This window comes from Corythoichthys intestinalis, chromosome 10, assembly GCF_030265065.1.
Source record: "Corythoichthys intestinalis isolate RoL2023-P3 chromosome 10, ASM3026506v1, whole genome shotgun sequence".
Classification (NCBI taxonomy): Eukaryota; Metazoa; Chordata; class Actinopteri; order Syngnathiformes; family Syngnathidae; genus Corythoichthys; species Corythoichthys intestinalis.
In genome coordinates, this window is record NC_080404.1 from 57,312,219 (window position 1) to 57,337,788 (window position 25,570).

Below are 25,570 nucleotides of genomic sequence, written 5' to 3' on the forward strand. Positions count from 1 at the left end.
GTTTTCCTTAAACTATGGTATAAGTTCTATTTATTTTATATTGGGTGTGTTAGAGTAATGCAAACAGTTTGACGGTGCCTATGAGAAAAGCTACTGTCTCCTTCATTTTATATTACAATCCTATGTATATTTTTTTATTACATCCAGAAAAAACATAAATCAACAGTGGCGGACTACTGAGCCCATAAAGGGACATTGACAGAAATAAAATAACTTTAATCAATCTAGTGCGCAACAGAAACTATTGGGTAAACATTAACATTGTATAGCATTTAAGCTAGCGAACTTTTGCTATGGAAGTTAGCCAATTGCTTCTGGTGCGCACCAGATTGCTTAAATTTGTTTTATTTCGGTCAATGTCCCTTTAAGGACTCCGGCTATTTTAAATGCTATATAATGCTAATGTTTCAAATAGTTTCTGGTGCAAACCAGATTTTAAATTTATTTGATTTCTGTCGATGTCCCTTTCGGGGCTCCATATTATTGTGGTGCAATTATCCATTTCTCCGATAGGCATCATTTAGTAGTTCTTACTAAAACGTAGTTCTTCTCAGAACATTTTAAAACAATTGTGTTTTTTTTTAATAAACAAACTAATCAATAAATAACCATATATTTATTCATTATTAAATGTCAAAATAAATGGTAAAGCCGATTCAAAGTGCATTCTAGGAAATGTATTGGTGTCAAAAGCCGAAACAAGTCCACCTGAAACGAGGAAATTATTTAAAATACACCAGAATATGCCAAGAAAAACTACAAAATAAATCAGTGAATTAACGCATTTTAATGTTATGTCATTTTTAGAATTATTTTTGTTGAATTTGACTGTCCCTCCTTATCGGAAATAACATGCAGTTTCTATTTTAAGCGCTGTGAGGCGCTAAAATGCTAGTTCAGTAACTACTTCGACATACTGCGACATACGACATATTAAAAACAAAGTGGTTCTTTCCGAAACCGCTAAATTTCTTCCAAACAAGCCCATATTTTATCAACTCACCCAATTGTTTTCCCTCCCGCCTCAAGTCTAGGAAATTTGCCCAAATGGGCTAGCAACATTGCACATTAAAGACTTTCCGGCGACGAAGAAGAACAGGCCGAGCTGCCTAGCGACCAGCGGACCAATGGGCGAACGGCGTCGCGTCGCAGCTAGTTAGCTCGCCAAGCTAACCTACACAAATTGAAATTATGTTAGATAAAACGAGCGATTAAATGCCGCCCAAGGCAAGGGGACCGCTGCAGTTGGTCCACAGGGAGGTGGACAACATACGAGGGCAGGTTTGTCTGAAAACACGATATTATTATGATAAACTTGCGGGGAGCAGCCGCTAACCATATCAGACATACATTAGTTTTAGTTAGTGACGAAGCAATGTGTCAGTAGTACAGCGAAATTTGCTTTATTTTATTTTATTTTATTTTTATTTTTATTTGTCAGTTCCAAGTGTGAAAATGACGCCTTTTTGTCAAATGTTTAATATTTTCCCGTGTATTTTTACTTCTAGCTCCAAAGTCTGTTGAAAGATGTTCAGAATAAGGTGGAAAGTAAAGAAGAGTCCTTTCGAAGGTAAAATAATTGACATGTTAAAGACTATTTTATCCCCCCCCACCCCCCCCGCCCCCCTTGTATGGTTGTAACTTGGACCTTGAGTCTGTTTGTCTATCTATCTATCCATCTAACAGATGCACAGAACTCAAGATATCCGCAGAGAAAACACTAAAGCACCTGACAAAATTGACTAAGGTGCCAATTAAAATGTAAATCAATGTTGTATTGTTGCAGGAAGTCTTAATAAATGTTTTCTATTGCAGGCTGATGAGATTGCTCCTGTGGGACACTACGACCAGAGGAAACTAGAGGAAGTAGGACGACTGCGCAACATCCTGGAGCAGCTGAACAACCTGTCTGACAAGCTCTCACCACCTGGAACCAGCGCCGAGCCAGATCCAGGGTTTTTAGCATTACTCCCGCCACTGTGGCATCATTTCCAAAGGCCTTATCTCTCACAAAGTCAATGAAACGAGCACACTTTCATCCACAGTGACAGCGAGAAAGAAGATAGCGAAGAAGAAACCGAAGAGAGCGATGAGGACGACAGCGACGAAGCTGCTAATGATGAGAATCAAAAGAACCAAAGCCAAGCGGTGAACGCGCCTCGGGAATCGGAGCCTTGCATCTACACGGCACTTAGCGATTTCAAAGGAGACCAGGAAGGAGATTTGACGATCCAGGTGATATCGTGTTTATAGTAGGGTTTGAAATGGTCTCAAAACTGTTATGCACCTACTGTATGTGTGACATCCACCATTTCACCCGTTAACTGTTTACTTGACTGCTAGATTTTATATTTATAAAAATTTACTAGGGCTGTCAAACGATGAAAATTTTTAATCGAATTACAGTGCCCTCCATAATTATTGGATTTATAATAATTATGTGTTTTTTAGCTTCTAATATTTTTTTCTTCTAAATCATATGGGACCTTAATGGAAAAAAAGAGAAAATCCAACCTTCAATACAAGTGCATTTATTCAGTGGGGAAAAAATCCCACATAAAGAAATAATTATTTGACATCAAATAATGTGTGTCACAATAATTAGCACCCCTCGTGTTAATACTTTGTAAAAAACCCTTTTGCCAACAAAACAGCACCTAATCTTCTCCTATAATGTTTCACAAAATGGGAAAAGACAGAAAGAGGGATCTTCAGCCATTCCTCTTTGCAGAATCTCTCTAAATCATCCAGAGACCTGGGTCCTCTCCTCTGTACTCTCCTCTTCAGCTCACCCCACAGGTTCTCAATGGAGTTGAGGTCTGGGGACTGAGATGGCCATGGGAGGAGCTTGATTTGGTGTCTGGTGAACCATTTATGTGTAGATTTGGCCATATGTTTAGGGTCATTGTCTTGCTGAAAGACCCAGTGACGACCCATCTTCAGCTTTCGGGCAGAGGGCAACAGATTTTGATTTAAAATGTCCTGGTATTTCAAAGCATTCATGATGCCATGCACCCTAACAAGGTTCCCAGGGCCTTTGGAAGCGAAACAGCCCCACAGCATCACTGACCCACCCCCATACTTCACAGTGGGTATGAGGTGCTTTTCAGCATGTGCATCTTTCGTGGCACGCCAGACCCACTTAGAGTGTTTTGTTCCAAAAAGCGGTCCCGGGCTTCAACTGGGACCGTGTGCTTTGGTCAGATGAGACCAAGATTGAGCTTTTTGGAACCAAACCACTGTTGCTGGTATTTTGGCCCATTCCTCCATGCAGATCCTCTCTAGAGCAGTGATGTTTCGGGGCTGTCGTTGGGCAACACGGACTTTAAACTCCCTCCACAGATTTTCTATGGGGTTGAGATCTGGAGACTGGCAAGGCCACTCCGGGACTTTGAAAGGCTTCTTACGAAGCCACTCCTTTGTTGCCCTGGCTGTGTGTTTGTGATCATTGTCATGCTGAAAGACCCAGCCACGTCTCATCTTCAATGCCCTTGCTGATGGAAGGAGATTTTCACTCAAAATCTCTCAATACATGGCCCAATTCATTCTTTCCTTTACACAGATCAGTCATCCTGGTCCCTTTGCAGAAAAACAGCTCCAAAACATGATGCTTCGCAGTGGGTATGGTGTTCTTCGGATGCAATTCAGTATTCCTTCTCCTCTAAACACGAGAACCTGTGTTTCTACCAAAAAGTTCTATTTTGGTTTCATCTGACCATAACACATTCTCCCAGTCCTCTTCTGGATCATCCAAATGCTCTCTAGCGAATCGCAGACGGGCCTGGACGTGTACTTTCTTCAGCAGGGGGACACGTCTGGCAGTGCAGGATTTGAGTCCCTGGCAGCGCATTGTGTTACTGATAGTAGCCTTTGTTACTGTGGTCCCAGCTCTCTATAGGCCATTCACTAGGTCCCCCCGTGTGGTTCTGTGATTTTTGCTCACCATTCTTGTTATCATTTTGACGCCACGGGGTGAGATCTTGCATGGAGCCTCAGATCGAGGGAGATTATCAGTGGTCTTGTATGTCTTCCATTTTCTAAAAATTGCCCCCACAGTTGATTTCTTTACATCAGTCGTTTTACCTATAGACCCTACCCACCTACGTCACAAAACCACGTGCTCGCTGTATGGTTCCGCCCACTTGTCCGTCATTTTGACTCTGTATTAGCATTGTTTTCAATTGATGGCGGAATTTAAAATGCATTTCATGGAAGACCCGGTGCTTTCTGATGCTGCAAACTCACTGGATCTGTTGCATAAAAGGCGTTATGAGGAAAAGCTTTGTTCTATACAGTCGCCAGATCCATATTTGATGCCTGAATCGATGATTTTTGACCGGCTGCCTTCGCCGTCTCTGCCTGACCCTGATATTTGCAACTATCTTGTCCACACAAAATCAGCCTATTCTCACGAAAGTTTGAAAAACTTTAAGAGCTTGGAGGCTTATAAATGCTACGTTGCTGGTTGGGTGAAACAGGTCCTCGTACACGAAAATTCGGCAGGAATCTTGTGCTCGGAAGGGGAGTTACGAAATTTTCAATTCAAAATCTTTTGTTCTTGCTAACATCCACTGTCAAGTCTAATGTATTTCATGTCATTTGTCAATGGAGCTAGGGCTTTTAATGTTTATATGGTTTAGCGATAGCACTCTCACTACATACATACGTGTATGTTGTCGCCGATTAGCCTAGCAATGATCTTAATTGTGGTTGTCAGCCCAAAACCCTCTAAATATATATTAAATGCATCTTACCAGATATAAAATGACTACTACATAATCTGTGGTAATCGTTTGGAGCCCAGTTTTCTCGCCGAATTGCAGCAGCCCATCTCGCTCTCTCCTCTCCGTGTCTCTCGGAATCCAGTAGAACTTCAAGTCTCTCCGTCTATCTTCTCTGTTATTGCAACCGACCGCCACACACGCCTTCACCATTTTGATTATTAATGTTAACGAGCAGAAAAACACGTCGTAAATAGGAGGAATGTACGTAGCCGTAACAGGTCAACACGATGTGTTGCCGGACAAGTGGGCGGCACCAGTCAGGAGAGCGGAGTTGTGACGTCACGTGGGTAGGGTCTATTGCAGATTCAGTCTTCCCAGGTCTACAATTTTGTGTCTGGTGTCCTTCGACAGCTCTTTGGTCTTGGCCATAGTGGAGTTTGGAGTGTGACTGACTGAGCTTGTGGACAGGTGTCTTTTATACCGATAATGAGGTAAAACAGGTGCCATTAATACAGGTAACGAGTGGAGCCTCGTTAGACCTCGTTTGAAAACGTTAGACCTCTTTGACAGCCAGAAATCTTGCTTGTTTGTAGGTGACCAAATACTTATTTTCCACTCCGATTTTGAAATGAATTCTTTAAAAATCAAGCAATGTGATTTTCTGTTTTTTGTCCCCACATTCTGTCTCTCATGGTTCATGTTTACCCATGTTGACAAATACAAGCCTCTCTAATCTTTTCAAGTAGGAGAACTTGCACAATTGGTGGTTGACTTAATACTTATTTGCCCCACTGTACATAAAAATAAACATATTAGACAAATGACAAAAATATTTGTAAAAAAAAAAAAAAATTGAATAAAAAATTAAGTTAGCATTTTTTCCTGCTAGCTGGGTGAAACATTAAAGATCATCAGAAAGACAAGCGATGGCTGGTGGCTTGCTGAGAACACCAAGGGCGAAAGAGGAGTGGTGCCAAGAACGTACCTGAAGGTAAGGTCCACACACTCTGTCCATAATACTAATCCTCGTGAAGTTAGCCCCCCATCAGACGCAAATTTATACAAAAATGGTTCAATGGTTTTTGCTGTAAAAAGTTTCATTTATGCAGCTGTCCTTTTAAAGATAACAAAACGCGCAAACGTAGTGCAAACAAATAGCACCCCTTCGGGTCCATTTTGTAGAAAATGAGGGGCTTGAGATATTCATTTATAGTGATGACGTGACTCTGCAAATTGGACCCGTAGGCATGCCATTCGTTTGTGCTTATGGTTGGGGCACCCACCGGTTATGGAGAGAGTTGGTAGGCCTCGTCAGCCGCGACAGAGTCGCTGCGATTGACGTCATCACTCGAAATTAATGTCTCAATATCTATAAAATGATATCAGCACAAATGAAATATTTCACAGCACAAACGATGGATGCCATTTTTAATCAAAACGGGGGGCTGGTTGACCTCAGATTGACCTATGAAAGAATTGTTTATATTTTGGCACAAACATTTTTTTCCCAGCACAAAAGAATGATATAATTTTTCTGTAAATTTGCATCTGATGGAGGTGTCAACCTCACAGAATTATAATACTAGCCGCAGCAGCACAATCACATACACCACTGTACCTCTTCACAGATTGGTTCAAACCTCAATGACGGCAAGGACGAGGACGATGAAGAAGAAGAATCCGATGAGACCGAGGAGGAGAAAGAGGAGTCCGACGAGCTGAGCAACAACGATGATGACAAACAAAGGTTCGTTTTTTTTACAAAGTCACAACTAGGGCTGTCCCAAATGACTAATTTTCTCCCGATTAATCAGCCAACTATTTTTACGATTAGTCGACTAATCCAGGGGTCCCCAACCTATTCCACTAAGGCACACTGTGGGTGCAGGATTTCATTCTTACCAAACAAGATGACAACACTTTTTCCCCAATCTGGTGTTTTACAAGTGCAATCAGTTGATTGCAGTCAGGTGTGGCTTGTTTTAGCAGAAGCCTCATTGGTTCAACTGTCTCTGCTGGATCGGCTGGAACAAAAACCAGGACCCACAGTGTGCCTTGAGGACTGGGTTGAAAACCCCTGGACTAATCTAACAATGTATACAGTATATATTTATTTTAATACTAATTTAGCAATGACATTTTTGATGACGCTTGTTAATTCACAAAAACATGTTGGGACACTTAAATTCTTTATTAAAGTACAAATAAACATGAAACAATAATAAATCACAAATAAACAGTGAGGTCAAATGCTGATTGCATTAACTAAAGTGGAAGAATAGAATGTAAACAGATTCAGAAAACTGACTTTGCCTTTCCAACATGATTCAAAACAATTCCTAAAAAAATATCTCATATTACAGTATACTACTATATATAATACTTATAATAATTCATTCATTGCCAATCAGATTTTTCATAAAGGGTGTTATTTTAAAGCTATTCTTAATGTAGAATCTGAATTCCGAAGTATGCGGGATTAACTCCAGAAATAATTATTTATATGGCGAACATCACACGCTTTTATTTTGAAATGTTCACCGGAAGTACATTCGCTAAACCACTAGCCGTAAGCTTTACATTCGGCAAAAAAAAGCACTTTTCGTCATTGCATGTTGTGTCAGTAATAGATTTTCAGTTTTCATTTTTTCATTTGCAAATGCTGTCAACCAGAGATTTTTCATGTTTGAAGTGTCACTTTTTAACCGCAAGATTGCGTTTTGTAGAAGACTGCCAATGTTTTATAGAAGGCTAAAGTAGGCTGTCTTTTTTCCCCATTAGCCTCAATGTAGCAATGCTATCGTTTACAGTGTTTAATATACAGTAGATGTGTTTCCTTATTTTGTATGTCTGAACTTTAATTCTACAGCGTATTGATGACCAATACACATCTGTGAAAGGAACTGGAGTCTCATTTGCCATCAACACTCACTAATAAATGCACAGACGCACGTGGCGATAAAACGCAGCTGTTAAAATTACCGCCCTCATTTTTATTTACCGTGCAATAAATGGACTCATTGCATATCGCGACAGGCTTAGCAACTTCAATAAAACATGTCGTTAGTTAGTTAGTTAGTTAGTTAGTTAGTTAGTTAGTTAGTTAGTTAGTTAGTTAGTTAGTTAGTTAGTTAGTTAGTTAGTTAGTTAGTTAGTTAGTTAGTTAGATGGACTTACGATCTGCTAACTTGTAATTGTCTCCTGTCGTCTTCCAAAATTACAACTGGGTGACGGCGCTTTAGTAGCTGTTCATTCACGGCCGACGTGCAGCCAAGCTTGGTGTTGAAGAGACAGGACACAACAGTGTTCCCTCCTTTGTTTCGTGAAATAAGTCAATGTTTTGGCCACTCTGGTGCACTTTTGTTGTTTGCTTTGTGCCGCTTTCGCCGCTTTCATACCGAGCGTCCGACATTCTCAACTTTCCACGCTTGTGATTTTTAACCCTTTAATAACCGTCGATAGGATGCTCGTAGACGCATTCACGTCATCGATGACATCGACTAGTCGGGACAGCTCTAGTCACGACTCATTTGCCCATTCATAAATTTAACTTTTTGCTCCACAGTTGTGCTCCCAAGACCAACTGGTCCACGTTCAGAAAAGCTCTCACTGAGGTACAACTCGTCATTTTGTCCAAGAAAAAAAGGAGATTTCAACAGGATTTGATTTTTGCGCAACAGATTGACGCTACGGACGTCCTCTCTGCCATGGGCGCCATTCCTTCCGGATTTAGGCCTTCAACTCTCAGTAAACTGCTTGAGGAAGAAGGTGCGTGGAGTTTTTGAACTCAATTTTGAGCTTTTTTTTTTTTTTTTTTTTTTTTAAAGGTATTATATGGAATTTTTAGTGTATGCAAAAGCTACCAAAAAAAGTCCATATAGCAACTTTCAGACATTTTCACACACACAAAATGTGACTGATGTAAATTCAATGAATTTTCATTCATTAGCTTCATAAACTAGAAGGGCACTAAGAGACCAGACTTCCGCCTAAGCAGCCAAATTCAAAGCATTGCCATTTTTGTGAGCTCTGTGACTTTAGTTTCGACTAGGGCTGTCAAACGATTAAAATTTTTAGTCGAGTTAATTACAGCTTAAAAATTAATTAATTGTAATTAATCGCAATTCAAACCATTTATAAAATATGCCATATTTTTCTGTAAATTATTGTTGGAATGGAAAGATAAGACACAAGACGGATATATACATTCAACATACCGTACATAAGTACTGTATTTGTTTATTAAAACAATATATCAACAAGATGGCATTAACATTTATTAACGTTCTCTTAAAGCGATCCATGGATAGAAAGCCTTGTAGTTCTTAAAAGATAAATGTTAGTAAAAGTTATAGAAATTTTATATTAAAACCCCTCTTGATGTTTTTGTTTTATTAAAATTTTGTAAAATTTTCAGTCAAAAGATAAACTAGCAGCTCGCCATTCTTGATGTCAATAATTACACCATGCTCACTCATTGTGCTGAAGGCCATAAAATCATTTGGACCCAAGCGCCAGCAGAGGGCGTCAAACACCAAAAAGCAAGTAACAAGCGGATATTACACTGCTGTCATTTTAATCTGTTTGAGTGGGGCATGTGCGTTAATTGCGTCAAATATTTTAACGATTAATTTAAAAAATTAATTACCGCCCGTTAACGCGATAATTTTGACAGCCCTAGTTTAGACCCTTTCATTTTTCATACCGTGGTATGAAAAAGTATCTGAACCTTTTTGGAATTTCTCACATTTGCATAAAATCAACATCAAATGTGGTCTGATCTTTGTCAAAACCAAACAGATGAAAAAAACGGTGTCTGATTTAACTAAAACCATCCAAACATTTATAGGTTTTCATATTTTAATGAGGATAGCATGCAAACAATGACAGAAGGGGGGGAAATAAGTAAGGGAACCATCACATTTAATATTTTGTGGCCCCCCCTTTGGCAGCAATAATTTCAACCAGACGCTTCCTGTAGCTGCAGAACAATTTTGCTTCTCATGTCCTCAGACAGTTCTTTGGCCTTCTCTCTGTTCTCCATGCTCAATGTGGTACACACAAGGACAGAGGTTGAGTCAACTTTAATCCATTTTAACTGGCTGCAGGTGTGATTTAAAGTTTCCCACCACCTGTTATGTGCCACAGGTAAGTAACAGGTGCTGTTAATGACACAAATTAGAGAAGCATCACATGATTTTTCAAAGGGTGCCAATACTATTGTCCGGCCCATTTTTGCAGTTTTGTGTAAAATGATAATGATTAAATTTTTTTTTTTCCCCATTCTCTTTTGTGTTTTTTCATTGCAAGCCAAATAAATGAAGGTATTACTACCAAAGCATTTGTAATTGCATTCATTTTCAGGGAGAATTGAGCATTATCTGACTGAATTGCAGGGGTGCCAATACTTTTGGCCAGCAGTGTAGATGGTTGATGATGTGTTAACCAACCTCAACTCGTGTGTTTCTGGCCAAAATCAAAACTAACAGCTAGCAAGCAACTGGCTAGCTTCGAAAATGTGAATCCAAACTATCTGAAACTCATCTTTTCCATTGCAGGCGACAAATACAAAGGAAGTCGGTACATGCAGCCGGAGCTCAGCCAATCGCAGCTCTCCTTCAGCGACCTCTTCTTAGACCCCGACACTGGCAAGGTGAGCAAATGTCGAGATGTTACCACCTGCCAAGGTAGCTCATTCCACCGAGGTTGCGGTCCTCCTCCCAGGTGCGTTCCCGCCAAACCCGGACATGTGTTTGCTTCACCCTGTGGAGTTGTAAGAAGATCCCTAAACCCGGTGTCGCCCTCCAAGTCCTAAGCAGACACATTCGCCTTTGCGCCTTCGATGGAATCCGGGTACGTTTGTGATTAAAGGTGGGGGTTTAACTAGTCTGTGAAGTTGATTACGACAAATTCCGTGCAGTTTGTTAGTTACTTATTATTTTCGGGGCTCAGGAGTGGCTAAGCTAGCAGATTCAATAGACCCGTCTAACCATGCGAATAAATTTTTTTTTTTTTTTTTTAAATGAATAGTAAAGTCTATGCCTGTTAATTTTGTTCGAGGATTCAAGGTCATTATTATATTTTTCGTACCATGCATGCATTTTGAAACTTGGTGAAAAAAATTAATGGGAGAAATTAACCGCTACGGACTAGCATCATTGTTTGACATATTTACGTAAAATAAATAAAAACTGCATGTTTTTTTGCCTTTAACCAAGAATTGAGACCGTTTTACGTCCATATATTTAAAAATTCAGGGATATAAGCATTTATTCACAAGAATTTTCAAACATAAAAGTTCTGTTTACATATAGCGGCTGCTAATGTCCTTACAGACTAGCCTCATAGTTCTCAATATTTACGTAAAATAACTGCTACCTGCACGTTTTTTTTTTTGCTTTTAACCAAGAACTGAGACTGTTTTAAGTCCATATCTATTAATAATTCAGGGTTTAAGCATTTATTCACAAGAAGTTTCACCGGAAAAACTCTGTTTACATATGGCGGCCACCACATTGATTGACAGACTAGCATCGTTCTTCGACATATTTACATAAAATAAATGCTAACTGCACTTTTTTTTTTTTTTGCTTTTAACCAATAATCGAGACCGTTTTATATCCATATATATAAAAATTCAGGGATTTAAGCATTTATTCACAAGAATTTTCAACATAAAAGTTCTGTTTACATATGGCGGTCGCTAATGTCCTTACAGACTTGCCTCATAGTTCTCAATATTTACGTAAAATAAATGCTACCTGCACGTTTTTTTTGTTTTTAACCAAGAACTGAGACTGTTTTACATCCATATCTATAAAGAATTCAGGGTTAAACATTTATTCCCAAGAATTTTCAGTGAAACAATCGAGACTGTTTTACGTCCATATCTATGAAGAATTCAGGGTTAAACATTTATTTACAAAAATTTTCAACGAAACAAGCTCTTTGTTTGTGATTCCACTCGGTCAGCTTTGACGGCCACGCCAACAATGCAGCCCCCTATTAATCGGCCCCGCGCCCCGTCAATATCATTATGAAGTCTTGCAACTCGTTTAGCTCAACAAATACACTGAATGGCAATATTTAGTCACAATATACAAATTATGATGCTGGGAGCCATTATCAGGAGTCTTGTTTGTTGTGAAGACAACACTCAAATGTAAACGTAAATCACAATGGACCTGCACTAAACAGGAAATTACGTTGTCAGTCGAGGGACAAAACGCACTTGGGTTGATGTCTTAGCACCTTGTGATGTATTTAAATCACTACCTTACATAATTAAAGAGTAACACTGTGGAAGTACGGTCAGCGTGACCATGTGACGTCACAACACTGCAATATCAAAAACAATGGCGAGTTACGATTTAATTTTGGTTTAAAATTTTACAAATTTTATTGAAATGAAAACATTAAGATGGGTTTTAATTAGGGCTGTCAAAATTATCGCGTTAACGGGTGGTAATTAATTTTTTAAATTAATCACGTTAAAATATTTGACGCAATTAACGCACATGTCCCGCTCAGACAGATTTAAATATCAGTAGAGTGAAATGCCCACTTGTTAATTGTGTTTTATGGAGTTTTGCCGCCCTCTGCTGGCGCTTGGGTGCGACTGATTTTATAGGCTTCATTACCCATGAGCATTGTGTAAGTAATTATTGACATCAACAATGGCGGGCTACTAGTTTATTTTTTGATTGAAAATTTTACAAATTTTATTAAAACGAAAACATTAAGAGGGGTTTTAATATAAAATTTCTATAACTTGTACGAACATATACTGTATCTTTTAAGAACTACAAGTTTTTCTATCCATGGATCGCTTTAACAGAATGTTAATAATGTTAATGCCATCTTGTTGATTTATTGTTATAATAAACAAATACAGTCCTTATGTACCGTATGTTGAATGTATATATCCATCTTGTGTCTTATCTTTCCATTCCAACAATTTATTTTACAGAATATATATATAATTTACACAAAAATATGGCATATTTTATAGATGGTTTGAATTGCGATTAATTACGATTAATTAATTTTTAAGCTGTAATTAACTCGATTAAAAATTGTAATCGTTTGACAGCCCTAGTTTTAATATGGAATTACTATAACTCGACTAACATTTATCTTTTAAGAACTACATGTCATTCTATCCGTGGTTCCCTTTAAAAATTCAGATCCTGAAGCCAGTTTTTCTTGGCAACAAGAAATTCCGTGGACATCATGAGTAGACTCAGAAAAAAATCTAAAGCTGCCCTAAAGCAGACATTTTAGTCATTTCAAAGCTCAAGACAAATTGTGCAGCATTTCCTGGGCTAAGATGCTTTTTGTCTTGTAACAGGTGCTCAGCAACATCCACACAGTGAGGGCAACCTACTCCAGCAAGAAACCCAGGGTTTGGCTTTTCTCCCCACGGGTATGATCTTAAGTGTGTGCTGTAGTGTGCTTAAGTTGCATCTCACCAGACGGATGGGGTCACGTGTTTATCGCAGACATCCGGCGTCACGCCCTCCCTGCTGGACGGCGACTGCTTCCTGCGCTGCGACACCGACAACCCTGGCCTCGGTATCCTCTTTGAGCTCGGCGTCACCTTCATACGCAACGTGAGGGCGAGAACGCAAGGGCACAAAATGAAGCAAACTGAGACCACGGGTCCTTTAAATGATCTCTCTTTTAGTCCACGGGTGAACGAGGAGATCTGAGCTGCGGTTGGGCTTTCTTTAAGCTAAGCGATGACGCTGGAAATCCCGTCCCTAACAGGTAGTATTTATTTTAGGGCTGTCAAACGATTAAAATTTTTAATCGAGTTAATTACAGCTTAAAAATTAATTAACCGTAATTACCGTAATTGCAATTCAAACCATCTATAAAAGATGCCATATTTTTCTTTAAATTATTGTTGGAATGGAAACAAGACAAGGATATATAAATTCAACATACGGTACATAAGTACTGTATTTGTTTATTAAGACAATAAATCAACAAGATGGCATTAACATTATTAACATTCTCTGAAAGCGATCCATGGATAGAAAGACTTGAAGTTCTTAAAAGATAAATGTTAGTACAAATTATAGAAATTTTATATTAAAACCCCTCTTAATGTTTTTGTTTTATTAAAATTTGTAAAATTTTCAGTCAAAAATTAAAACTAGTTGCTTGCCATTGTTAATGTCAATAACTACACCATGCTCACTCATTGTGCTGAAGCCCATAAAATCATTTGGACCCAAGCGACCATAAAATCATTTGGACCCAAGCGCCAGCAGAGGGCGCCAAACACCAAAAAGCAAGTAACAAGCGGATATTACACTGCTGTCATTTTAATCTGTCTGAGCGGGGCATGTGTGTCAAATTGCGTCAAATATTTTAACGTGATTAATTAGAAAAATTAATTGCCGCCCGTTAACGCGATAATTTTGACAGCCCTAGTTTAGACCCTTTCACTTTTCATACAGTGGTATGAAAAAGTATCTGAACCTTTTTGGAATTTCTCACATTTGCATAGAATCAACATCAAATAATTTTGACAGCCCTAATTTATTTATTTGATATGGACAGTGCACATTATCTATTAGACACATACAGTCCTGGCCAAATGTATTGGCACCCCTGTAATTCTGTCAGATCATGCTGAGTTTCTCCCAGAAAATGATTGCAATTACGAATGCTTTGGTAGTAATATCTTCATTTATTTTGCTTGCACAAAAAAAAAAAACAGAAAAAGAGAATGGGAAAAAAAAAAAAAAAAAAATCATCATCATTTTACACAAAACTCCAAAAATGGGCCGGACAAAAGTATTGGCACCCTCAGCCTAATACTTGGTAGCACAACCTTTGGACAAAATAACTGCGAGCAACTGCTTATGGTATCCATCAATTTGTTTCTTAGAATGCTCTGCTGGAATTTTAGACTATTCTTCTTTGGCCAACTGCTCCAGGTCTCTGAGATTGGAAGGGTGCCATTTTCAGATCTCTCCACAGGTGTTCTATGGGACTTAGTTCTGGCCACTTTAGAAGTCTCCAGTGCTTTCTTTCAAACCATTTTCTAGTGCGTTTTGAAGTGTGTTTGGGTCATTGTCCTGCTGGTGGAAGACCCATGACCTCTGAGGGAGACCCAGCTTTCTTACACTGGGCACTTCATTATGCTGCAAAATTTGTTGGTAGTCTTCAGACTTCATAATGCCATGCACATGGTCAAGCAGTCCATTGCCAGAGGTAGCAAAGCAACCCCAAAACATCAGGGACCCCCCCCATGTTTGACCGTGGGGACCATGTTGTTTTCTTTGAAGGCCTCATTTTTTCCCCCTGTAAACTATGTTGATGCCTTTTCCCAAAAAAGCTCTACTTTTGTCTCATCTGACCAGAGAACATTCTTCCAAAACATTTTTGGCTTTTTAAGGTAAGTCTTGGCAAACTCCAGCCTGGCTTTTTATGTCCCTGGGTCATAAGTGGGGTCTTCCTGGGTATAGAGTCTCTTTTCATTCAGACGCCGACTGATGTACCCTCGGTCTGCAGGATGGCTTGAACTTGTTCTGATGTTAGTCAAGGTTCTTTACCCACCATCCACACAATCTTTCGTTAAAATCTCTCGTTAATTTTTCTTTTCAGTCCACATCTACAGGGTGACCCAAAAAAAAGTTTACACTGCCATAATACAACTTAAATGCTATGTTTATTCATCTTAGAATTAGAATTTAATCACAAATTATACATTATTGGAAAGAACATGTACAGCACACTCTATTTTTCAATGTGTCCTCCGTTAAGTGTCACAACAGCCTCCAGGCGCCTGCGGAACGCTTCTTTATGTAGGATGCTGTCATCTTTTCCCAAGATCTAACAATGGACCTCTCCAAGGCTGCCACAGAAGTTTGTGGCTTCTTACAGGCACTGTCCTCCACAGTTGCCCATATGCTATAATCCAGGGGATTGAGATCTGGACTGTGGGGTGGCCACATATCACCTTGTCAATCAACTTTTTGGTCCACACAGATCGGCACTTCCAGACCCAGGTTTTCGTGAGGCTGTTCCAGTATCTTTCAGCTTCTTTTTAACTTTGAGGACTGCACATCTGGATATTCTCAGATTTGCTGCAATCTCGGTAGGTGTCAGACCGGCACGCAGCAATTCAGGTACAGCTAAAGTTTTCTTCATTTTCAGCAGAAGCACAGGAATTGTAGAGACGAGAGATTACCAGCTGCATTGAGTGACCTTAATGAATCACTTAAGCATGACAACCTATTTAGATATGTTTCAATGGCTTTTAAACAAGCAGTCAACTGAGTGTAAACTTTTTTTTGGGTCACCCTGTAGGGAGGTCAGCCACAGTGCCATGGTCTTTACGCTTATTGAAGACACTGCGCACGGTAGACACAGGAACATTCAGGTCTGAGGAGATGGACTTGTAGCCTTGAGGTTGCCCATGCTTCCTCATAATTTTGCTTCTCAAGTCCTCAGACAGGTCTTTGGTCTTCTTTCTTTTCTCCACGCTTATTGTGGTATACACAAGGACACAGGACAGAGGTTGAGTCAACTTTAATCAATTTTAACTGGCTGCAGGTGTGATTTAGAGTTTGCCACCACCTGTTATGTGCCGCAGGTAAGCAGGGCCGGCCCAGGCCATTTTGGGGCCTTAAGCAAAATAATGCCAAGGGGCCCATATTTTTGGCCCACCATTTCGTCACATTGTACTGTGAAACCCATACATGCAATCCAACCCATATGTCCATATTTTGTATATTAATCAGACTTTGTTGCACTGCGTACTTCAAACTTCTCACCCCAAATGATTGTCAGTACTTACAGTAGATAGCACCAAACCTTTTTTTTAAAAGAGGAAAAGAAAAAAGTTAAGGAAGAACTTTTATTTTTTAAGCTTGAAATTAAGTATCAAAACTCACAAAAGTCAACTAAAGCAAACTGTAGTAAACAAAATAAAATATAAATTAAACAATTGCCAGATTGGGGACCCCCTAGTGGTCAGGGGCCCTAAGCAGCTGCATAGTCTGCGTATAGGCTGGGCCGGCCCTGCAGGTAAGTAACGGGTGCTGTTAATGACACAAATTAGAGAAGCATTACATGATTTTTCCAAGGGTGCCAATACTTTTGTCCGGCCCATTTTTGGAGTTTTGTGTAAAATGATAATGATTTTTTTTTTTTTCCCATTCTCTCTTGTCTTTTTTCATAGAAAGCAAAATAAATGAAGATATTACTACCAAAGCATTTGTAATTGCAATCATTTTGTAGGAGAAATTGAGCATTATCATACAGAATTGCAGGGGTGCCAACACTTTTGGCCAGCAACTGTATTAACGCAAGTTCTATCGTTTAGATTTTCAAAAAAGGTATTCTTTTCCAAGCATTTTTTTGTACTGAAAATCAACCGAACCGGACTGAAGTCACATTTTAGTGGACCATCACACCTCTAACGTTAATTCATGTGTGTGGGCAGAACCTACGAAATCCCAGTGTGTGGCGGCACTCCTTACGAGACGAACGTCGACGTGGAGGGCGCCCCTTCTCCACCGTGTAAGACCTCGAAGATTTTCCAAATGACAAAAATCTGAAGGAATTTTCCTCGTCCCTCCCGTTTTCAGCGACGGCGGGAAAATTCTACCAAATGCTGAAAGCGCAGCGGCAGCCGAAACTCATCGTCAAATTCAAGACACCTAACAGTCGCCTTAAAACGCAACTAAGGTGAGGCGCCTCTGCAGTGGCGGACTTGGCAATTTTGGGGCCTAAGGCGAACATATCCAGGGGTCCTCTTCATGGGTCAGGGGTTAACTAGGCGAGAAGGGTGTGGCGGAAATATGTTCCGGTACACTAGGGTTGTCCCAAACGACAAATTTTCTCCTAATTAGTCAGCCGACTAGTTATACGATTAGTCGACTAATCTAATAATTTTCTTTTTTTTTTTTTTTTTTTTTTTTTTTTTTTAAATTACTAATTTAGCAATGAAATTTTTGTTGACGCTTATTAATTCACAAAACCATTTTGGAACACTTAAATTCTTTATCAAAGTACAAATAATCATGTAAATAACAATAATTAATCACAAATAAACAATGAGGTTAAATGCTGATAGCATTTACTAGTGCGAAAGAATGGAAAGTAAACGGATTCAGAACACTGACTTTGCCTTTCCAACATTATTCAAAACAATTCTTAAAAAAAATTGTAGCATTATTATTATAGTATACTACTATATATAATAGTAGTATGATAATTATAATAATTATTCATTGCCAATCATATTTGTCATAAAGAATGTCATTTGAAAGCTATTCTTCGTGTAGAATTTGTATTCTGTAGTATTTACTCAACATATTATAATATTAATTCTCAATTATGTGGGATTAACTCCAGAAACCGTTATTCATATGACGAACATGACGTGCTTTTATTTGGAAATGTTCACCGGAGGTACGTTCGCTAAACCGCTAACCGAAAGCTTTACACTCTGTAAAAAAAAAAAACATTCTTCGTCATTGCTTGTGGTGTCACTAAAAGATTTAATTTTTTTTTCATTAGCAAATGCTTTTAACCAGCTGTTGAGTGTTATTGTATGACGTACTGCATTGTTTCGCCACAGGGTGTGCTGTCGTGTATTTCATGTTCGGTGTGAAGAAGAAGACAGTTAAAAGAGGCATTAACGGCCTGTTCTCAACTTCTCCCTCACTGCACTTTGGCTCTCATGGAGAGCACGTTCCCTCATGTGTTCGAAATAAACGATAGCCAACGTGCAAAGTAGCAAATGAGCTGTAAAAATAGCGAGTTTAGTGGCGTGAAAAACGCGGGAGAGCTAAGTGAAGCTAACAAACAGCTAAGCGGAGCTAAGCGATGCTAAACCGAGCTAAGCGAAGCTAAACAGCGCTAAATGAAGCTAAGTGACTGATGCTCAGTCTGTCGTTGTGGAACAGTCCATTGTAGTGTGTGTGTAGGGGGGAGAGATAATATAAATGCAGCATTCAAATGGCTTTCTTTTTTGTTTTGTTATTTGTTTGTTTGGTATGCTGACATAATTATATATGACAAATAGTTGGGGGTGCTGCTGGCTCCGGTGGCCCAAGCCCTTGCTCGTTGGGGCAAGGGCAGCTGGTTGGGGGGGGCCTAAGGCGATTGCCTACTTCGCCTGAATAGTAGATCCGCCTATGCGCCTCTGCTTATTTGCTAACTGCCGCGTGTTTTCTTTTTTTCTTTCGCAGCCTCCTGCCTGACACTCTCGTACACTGTCTCAACTGCATTCCTTTGCTAGCTATGTACCGTCAGCTTCTAGCTGACGCGCTACTGGTGGACCGGCCCACCATGCAAAACGCAGGTAAGAAAAACTACATAAGGTTCGGTTCTGCGGGATTTAAAAAAAAAAACACCAGATTCTGTTTTCAGATTTGATATTCAATCCGGTTCTCGCCGCTTTCCCGGCTCTCGTGGATCAACCCGACATGCTGGATGCTGTCAGGGTAAGGCAATGTTGTTATGAAATTGTCGATGATAGACGTTCATTCGTGTGGCTGTTCGCAATTAAAATTCTTTGAATGAGTTCATCCTGAGTAAACGTCCAATCCGTTTGAAGTGGGAGGGTTGTCGGCCTATAGCAGCCAATTTTGGGGCATTTCAGGTCATTTCAGCATCGATTAAATTGAAATATACAGATAAAAATGGGAAAATAAATACATTTTAAAAAAAAAAGAAAAATAGAAAATATAGAAAATTAAGAATGAACAAATGGAGACTAAAAAACAAACAAAAAAATATAATAAGAAATATAGAAAATTAAATAAAAATAAAGATTTTAAAATGAAACATTTAAAAAATTAAATTTCTTGAAAAAAAAATATGAAAAAATAAAAATTTATTCATAAATGAATATAAATAAAATATGGCGGAAAACACTCGGGTGACTTGAAGTTCCGCTCTCAGACCCCCAGTTTGCCCAAATTTCAAAATTGTCCGATATTCATGTGTGATACATCATTGGAAAGCTTAAAATCTCAATTTTCTGGGGCACCAAAAATTTTGAACAGGAAGGCAATTTTAAAATTAAAAAAAAAAAAAAAGTAAACAGCAAAACCCTAATTGGAGGCCAGAGCACGCGAGAGCAGAATTAAAGACGCCACGATTTTAATGAGATATTATCGCGTACTTATCTTGTTTCGATCCAAAAACTCCACGTAGCATGTAACAGCAAGCAGCGAACAGGAAGGGATTATGGGGGGACAGACGAAAAGAAACACAAGAGAAGAAAGAAAAGAAACACATACATAAACAACGAACAATAAATACATTGAACATCTAGACTAATTACTAATATGCTGGTGCCATCGTCAGCGAGATGTATTTCCGGTTTACACCATGTGGGGGCCTATTGGCCAGTGAAAGAGGGGGACGGGGGTGGGGGTGTCTATAAGCCTATAAGCTAAGTGATTGAAAGGGGTAGAGTGTACACAAATCAGTTCTGTGATCTAGAACCCAGTAATCGTGTGAATCTCTTATGAGTGTAAGCCCGTTGGCGACCAACCCTACGTCGCCCCATCGCCAATCCCGGCACCAGGACGCCCAACCCGAGCATGCGCTACCAAATCCAGCAGCACGCGAGCCCCACCGGGCGCGCGGCAGCCACGCAGACGGGTGGAGAAGCCGCGCAGGCGCCAACCCAGGGCCACAGCCCTCACCCAGCCAGCCCGGGGAGGGACGGCGGTCAGGGGGTGGGGGGCCAAGCCGCCTCCCTCCTCCCGCAGCCCAGCAAAGGAGCCACCCCCCCCCAGGGGTTCCAGGGATGTTCCCCCGGGCCACCCGCGCACCCATCAACCGGCCTTCAGGGATGGCAGGAGGGGACGCACCACCAACCCCACGCCTACCCCCACCCCCGCCCGCCCACCCAGGCCACGAGCCACAGCCGCAGCCCCCCGACCGGCACGGCATGCCACGGGACCCCCAGCGGCCTACCAAGCCCTAGGCAAAGCAGGGTCCCCCGCCGGTGCAGGCGACACCCCGCTGATACACCGGCGCTCAGCCAGCGACCCGCGGCAGAGCGGATGCCCAGCCAGAGAAGAGAGGGGAAGGCGGAGGCAAGAGAACGCCAAGGAACTGCCACGGGGCGATGCAAGATCGGAGCCCCGACCCCCCAACCCACTCCCGCGGCCAGCAGCCCAGGCAGAGGGGAGGCTACACCCCAGGAGCCACGCCATAAGGAAAAAGTGTGGGACCCACCTACCACCCTATTACTGTGGCTGCCAGGTTCCCGGCTGGCAGCCATCACCCAGCACCGTGATGGGATTGTGAGGGGAGGGTAGTGCAATGTGTGCATTAAAATAGGAGAGCTTGGCTTGGGGCCCTGGGACCGCAGCATGGAGTTTCTGCCCAGCCGCCCGTCCCACCGCCCTTTGCCGGAGCTCTCCTGTGGAGTATGATGTGTGTGGTGCGTTTAAAAAAGGTGCAGGCATGGCGGGGCCTGTGGTGAGGAGGCAACCGTGAAGTACCCCCCCCCCCCCCCCCCCCCAACAGGTTCCAACCATCCCACAACCTTGGTGTGTGGGGCATTAAAAACAGGGGGGAGCCGGGCCGGGACTGTAAAGCCCCGTCCCAACTCTCCCCGGAGAAATGTATAAGCATGTAAGTGCCAGGGTGAAAGATATTTACAGTGCCGAAGTGAGAAGTTAAGAGGCAGGCTCCCGCGGGCGTGGCCCCATCCACCAGGACCACCGGCGTCAGAAGTGTCGTAGAAGCGTCAGGGCCCCGATCAATCTCCACCCCAGGCCACCCACGGCGCTTCCGCGACCGCCCCCCCCCCCCCCCCACACACACACACACACACACCCCCACCCACCCACCGAGCACCCACCCCGCACTCCGAGCAGGCGCCACGCCAAGCGCCGGCGACCAGGGAACGTCCACCCCACCGGAAAGGGACAGCAAGCCCCACCCATGCTGTTTAGATTTTTTATTTTTAAATGCCCTCCAGTTCAAATTTTTTCTTCCCCCAGAAAATTAAAGATTTTAAGCTTTCCAATGATGTATCACGTAGGCATGAAGGACACTTTTGAGGTAGGTCAAATTGTGGGTCTCAGAGCGGAACTTCAAGTCACCTGAGTGTTTTTTTGCCATATATCTATTTTGTTACTTTTATTATTTAAAAATTCTAATTGAATTTTCCATATTTAGTACTTTTTATCAAATCAGTACCATTTTATTTATGCATTCCTCCAATATTTTTATGTATATTTGTTGACGCTTTGGCTGCCATTGACAACACAACACTGGCATTTGCTGCCACCCTCCCACTTGAAACGGATTGGACGTCTACTAAGGATAAACTCATTTAAAGAGTTTTAATTTAGGATAAAAGCCACATACATTCAATTCTATTCGTGTATTTATGTAGCATCAAGAATGGTGTCGAGTACCTCTTTTGAGGTTGAAAATTTTAGTATCGCGACAACAGTAAATTTTGTACAAAAGAAATGATTTTTAATTTTTTAGACTGCTTGGATGGACGCGCACAGCACCATGAAGTGGTCACAAAAGGTGCGTAGTACTCACGTCGACCTACCGAGGGTGCTCTCGTCCATCTACTCGGAGTGTGCGCGTGTACCGTAGAGAGAAGAGGCTCAGGTGAAGGAGAAGTTCACCCAGACGTTCCTTTCGTCGGTGTCGCTCCTGCTATACTCTTCTTCTATGCCGCCATACCGCTGGGCTGACGCGTCGTCGGAGGAGCGGCGGTCCCGCCTCATCTCCTCCACGCTGGAGGCGCTCAAGAAGGCCCGCGGAAAAACGGGGAGTCTGGAAGCACTGACCGACCCCGCCGCCACTCACGTGGCTTTCGACATCTCAGAGATGACCTTTGACCTCTTGCGTGAGGCTAGATAGGACGCCACTGTTCAGAAAAAAAAGTTCCAAAAAGTGAGATTTATTTTTGTAATATTTGTATTCAGATGTAAAGTAGTGAGTTGATTAATATTAACTCATTCACTCCCAGCCATTTCCACTGGGGCAACCCCCTTCGCTCCCGGCCGTTTTACTGGATTTTGACTGATTTTGCAAGGCCCACAGAAAATTCTGTTTTATTGTTATATAAACATGGAACCTACCAAAAGAAAGATTAGACTCTGTTCTTTCAGCAGGAAAAAAGTAACTTCATATCTTTTTCCATTCTTTAGAAATCTGCATTAGAAAACAGCTTAGTTTGAGCAATTTTCCAATTTCTGATGAAAAAACAGAGAAATTGACCTTTTTGTGAAAGCATACATTTCAAACATAACTTTGACTTTAACACAGCTATTTTTTTGCTTTAGTTACATCCCAAACATCTGAATAATGTTTTCCTTTAACAAAATAACATAAAGAGATAAATGGAGCTTTTGATAGCAAAGTAACAATTTATTTACGCATAACTCACTGAGAGTTCACGCTGTTGTGGCTGCGACAGACGCATAAACTTTTCCCTCATCGCCGCCTGTCTCATAAAGATGGATTTTTTTTAGTCTCTGCGGGGACTCAACAGCATCGTCCGCTGCACTGGTGGTCCCGGTCATTCTGCTCGGTCGTCCAGCGCCTGGTATCCCGGGCGTCCTCTAGGTTGTTCTCCATTCGGTCATCTTCCGCCGGCGCCCCGGCCATTCGTTGCCGTTGAAACAGGTTGCAGGCTTTACCAAATGCGCTACTGCCCTCCAGTGGCCAGTTTTATTGCCTTAAAATTGATTTTCAGCTTTGTGCTTTGGAGCTAAATTGAATCAGAACCCAGAGATGTCTCTTGTAAAAAAAATAAAAATAAATTAAAAAAAAGGAAAAGACGTAGAAATACGTCTTTGGGACACTGAAACAATTAAAAATAGAATGTTTTTACCGGTATACGTTTTTGGGAGCAAATGAGTTAAAAGAATAATTAGACTTTTTTTTTTCTTATTCTGCCATTTAAACCCATATTTTGTCATACAAATACATGTTACATTTCAATAATTTCATTGAACTGGTGTATATTCTATAAATATATCATATGTAGACCCCAATCACCAACGTCACACAATCACGTGATCGCTGTATTGTGCCGCCATATTGTCCGTCAATGAGTGTCCGTATTGTCAATGATTGTAGTTTCTAAAGGTGGATTCACTTGAAAATTATGGAAGCCCCTGTAAACTCATTGGATGAGTTGCATAAAAGCCGCTATTTGCAAAAGCTTCGGTCGATCCAGTCGCCAGATCCATATTTGATGCCCAAACCAATCATACTGCAGTTTGTCAAGATGAGGAGTCGGGTACCCAAAATCGGCACCGACCCGAATATAAACCGACATTTGGTCAGCTGAGCGTCACCGTTGTCACGATTGTAAAATGAAATTTGATCGACAACGGTCGCCACGGTCGCGCAGCAAGAAGATGAGCGCAACAACAGGCGTTGTACCGAAAAATAGCTGCCCCGCGTGAAATGTTCCCCCTGCTGGGAGCGCTTATTTATAAAGTTTTATTGACGTGAAAACATCAAATGTTTTCATGGACGCATTACAGTAATGGTTTTACGACTGTAAGATCAGTTTTAAATAATCAAATTACACAAAATATTAATACTGTATTTTAGTAACAAATCGTGGACTGGCCCACATAACCATCTTTAAACAAAAATGTATTAGTTCAAGCAAAGTAAAATAATACCTATTCACGGTACAAGAAAGTCGTTTCCGTGTGGGCGCTACCGTCAGGGGGTACATTTCACGCGGGGCGGCTATTTTTCGGCACAACACCTGTTGTTGCGCTCACCTTCTTGCTGCGCGACCGTGGCGACGAGCTTCGTAGTCTCCGTCTGATAATGTCTGCGATCGTGTTGGCATCATATTGATGTTTTCGCCGCTGTCTTAACGGCTGTCGACACAAACGCATCATGGACCGAGATAAACAAACCGTGCTGCTTTCGATATTTTCCCTTTTAACAATGGGCACACAGCAACTACTAAAATGACCGTTTATCTTCTCTGTTACTGCAACCAACCGCCACACATGCCTTCACCATTTTAATTAATCAATAACGATTGTCAGGAAGGTTTTTGGGTTCGTTTACTAGGCTGGGATCCCTTAGACAAGCAGAAAAACCTGCAGTAATAGGAGGAATGTACGTAGCGGTAATATGTAAACACGATGAGCTGACGGACAATATAGCGGCACCAGTCAGGGGGGCGGAGTTGTGACGTCACGTGATTGGGGTCTATAAGGCTGCAACAACTAATCAATAAATAAATTAGTTGCCGACAAATTTGATCATCGATTTTTGCCGGCAGCCATGAGCAGTCCCATTTGGGTTCTTGTTTGTGTGTCATGTGAGGCTTTTCGATATAATCGATTATCAAATTCGTTGGCAACTAACTTATTAATCGATTATTGTTGCAGCCTGAGCTGTTACGTTTCCAAATGAAGGTTTTTTTTGTTTGTTTTTTGGGGTTTTTTTTGTACGAATATGCAATGACATCATAGCATTCTAGTAGATCCTTTAATCAAAAGTCTCGGTTTTCCTGGCCGTGTGTCCAAGTGCTCAGTGAGCTGCATCCTTTGGCCTCCACCCATTAGGTCAACATTACACACTACGTACAAAAGCGTGTATTTGTGCGCATAGTGTCGAGTTACGGAGTGTGTGTTAATTATTAGTGGCACTGCACATTCTTTTTATAGTTGGCTATAAAGGGAGGCGTGCGGCCAATCGGTCAGTCAGTCCACTGGAATGTCACTGGATCGTTTCACAATATCAAAAAACACATTTTTTTTTAATTGTGCGATTTTTAATCTGAGGATTTAAACAATGGGTTCATTTTCGAAAAAGAGCAAGTAGAAGATGATGGATGGATGGATATT

General features: G+C 41.1%; 1 protein-coding gene across 2 annotated transcripts; it reads left to right on the forward strand.

The window, feature by feature from the left end:
• Positions 1-887: 887 nt before the first annotated feature.
• Positions 888-23,833, forward strand: nphp1 (nephronophthisis 1). 2 transcript variants are annotated; one of them, XM_057848930.1, is made up of 20 exons: positions 888-1,281; positions 1,509-1,570; positions 1,687-1,747; positions 1,816-1,955; positions 2,046-2,235; positions 5,614-5,715; positions 6,353-6,471; positions 8,290-8,338; positions 8,405-8,492; positions 10,283-10,377; positions 10,416-10,577; positions 13,075-13,149; positions 13,226-13,336; positions 13,411-13,493; positions 17,188-17,264; positions 17,333-17,432; positions 18,941-19,053; positions 19,122-19,195; positions 22,215-22,259; positions 22,332-23,833. In XM_057848930.1, exons 1-20 carry the CDS (start codon positions 1,216-1,218, stop codon positions 22,599-22,601), a joined length of 2,082 nt encoding a protein of 693 aa, XP_057704913.1. In that variant the 5' UTR covers positions 888-1,215; the 3' UTR covers positions 22,602-23,833. The 2 variants fall into 2 exon arrangements, with proteins under 2 accessions (XP_057704913.1, XP_057704914.1); XM_057848931.1 differs by having other exon boundaries at positions 10,449-10,577.
• The last annotated feature ends 1,737 nt before the right edge of the window (positions 23,834-25,570 follow it).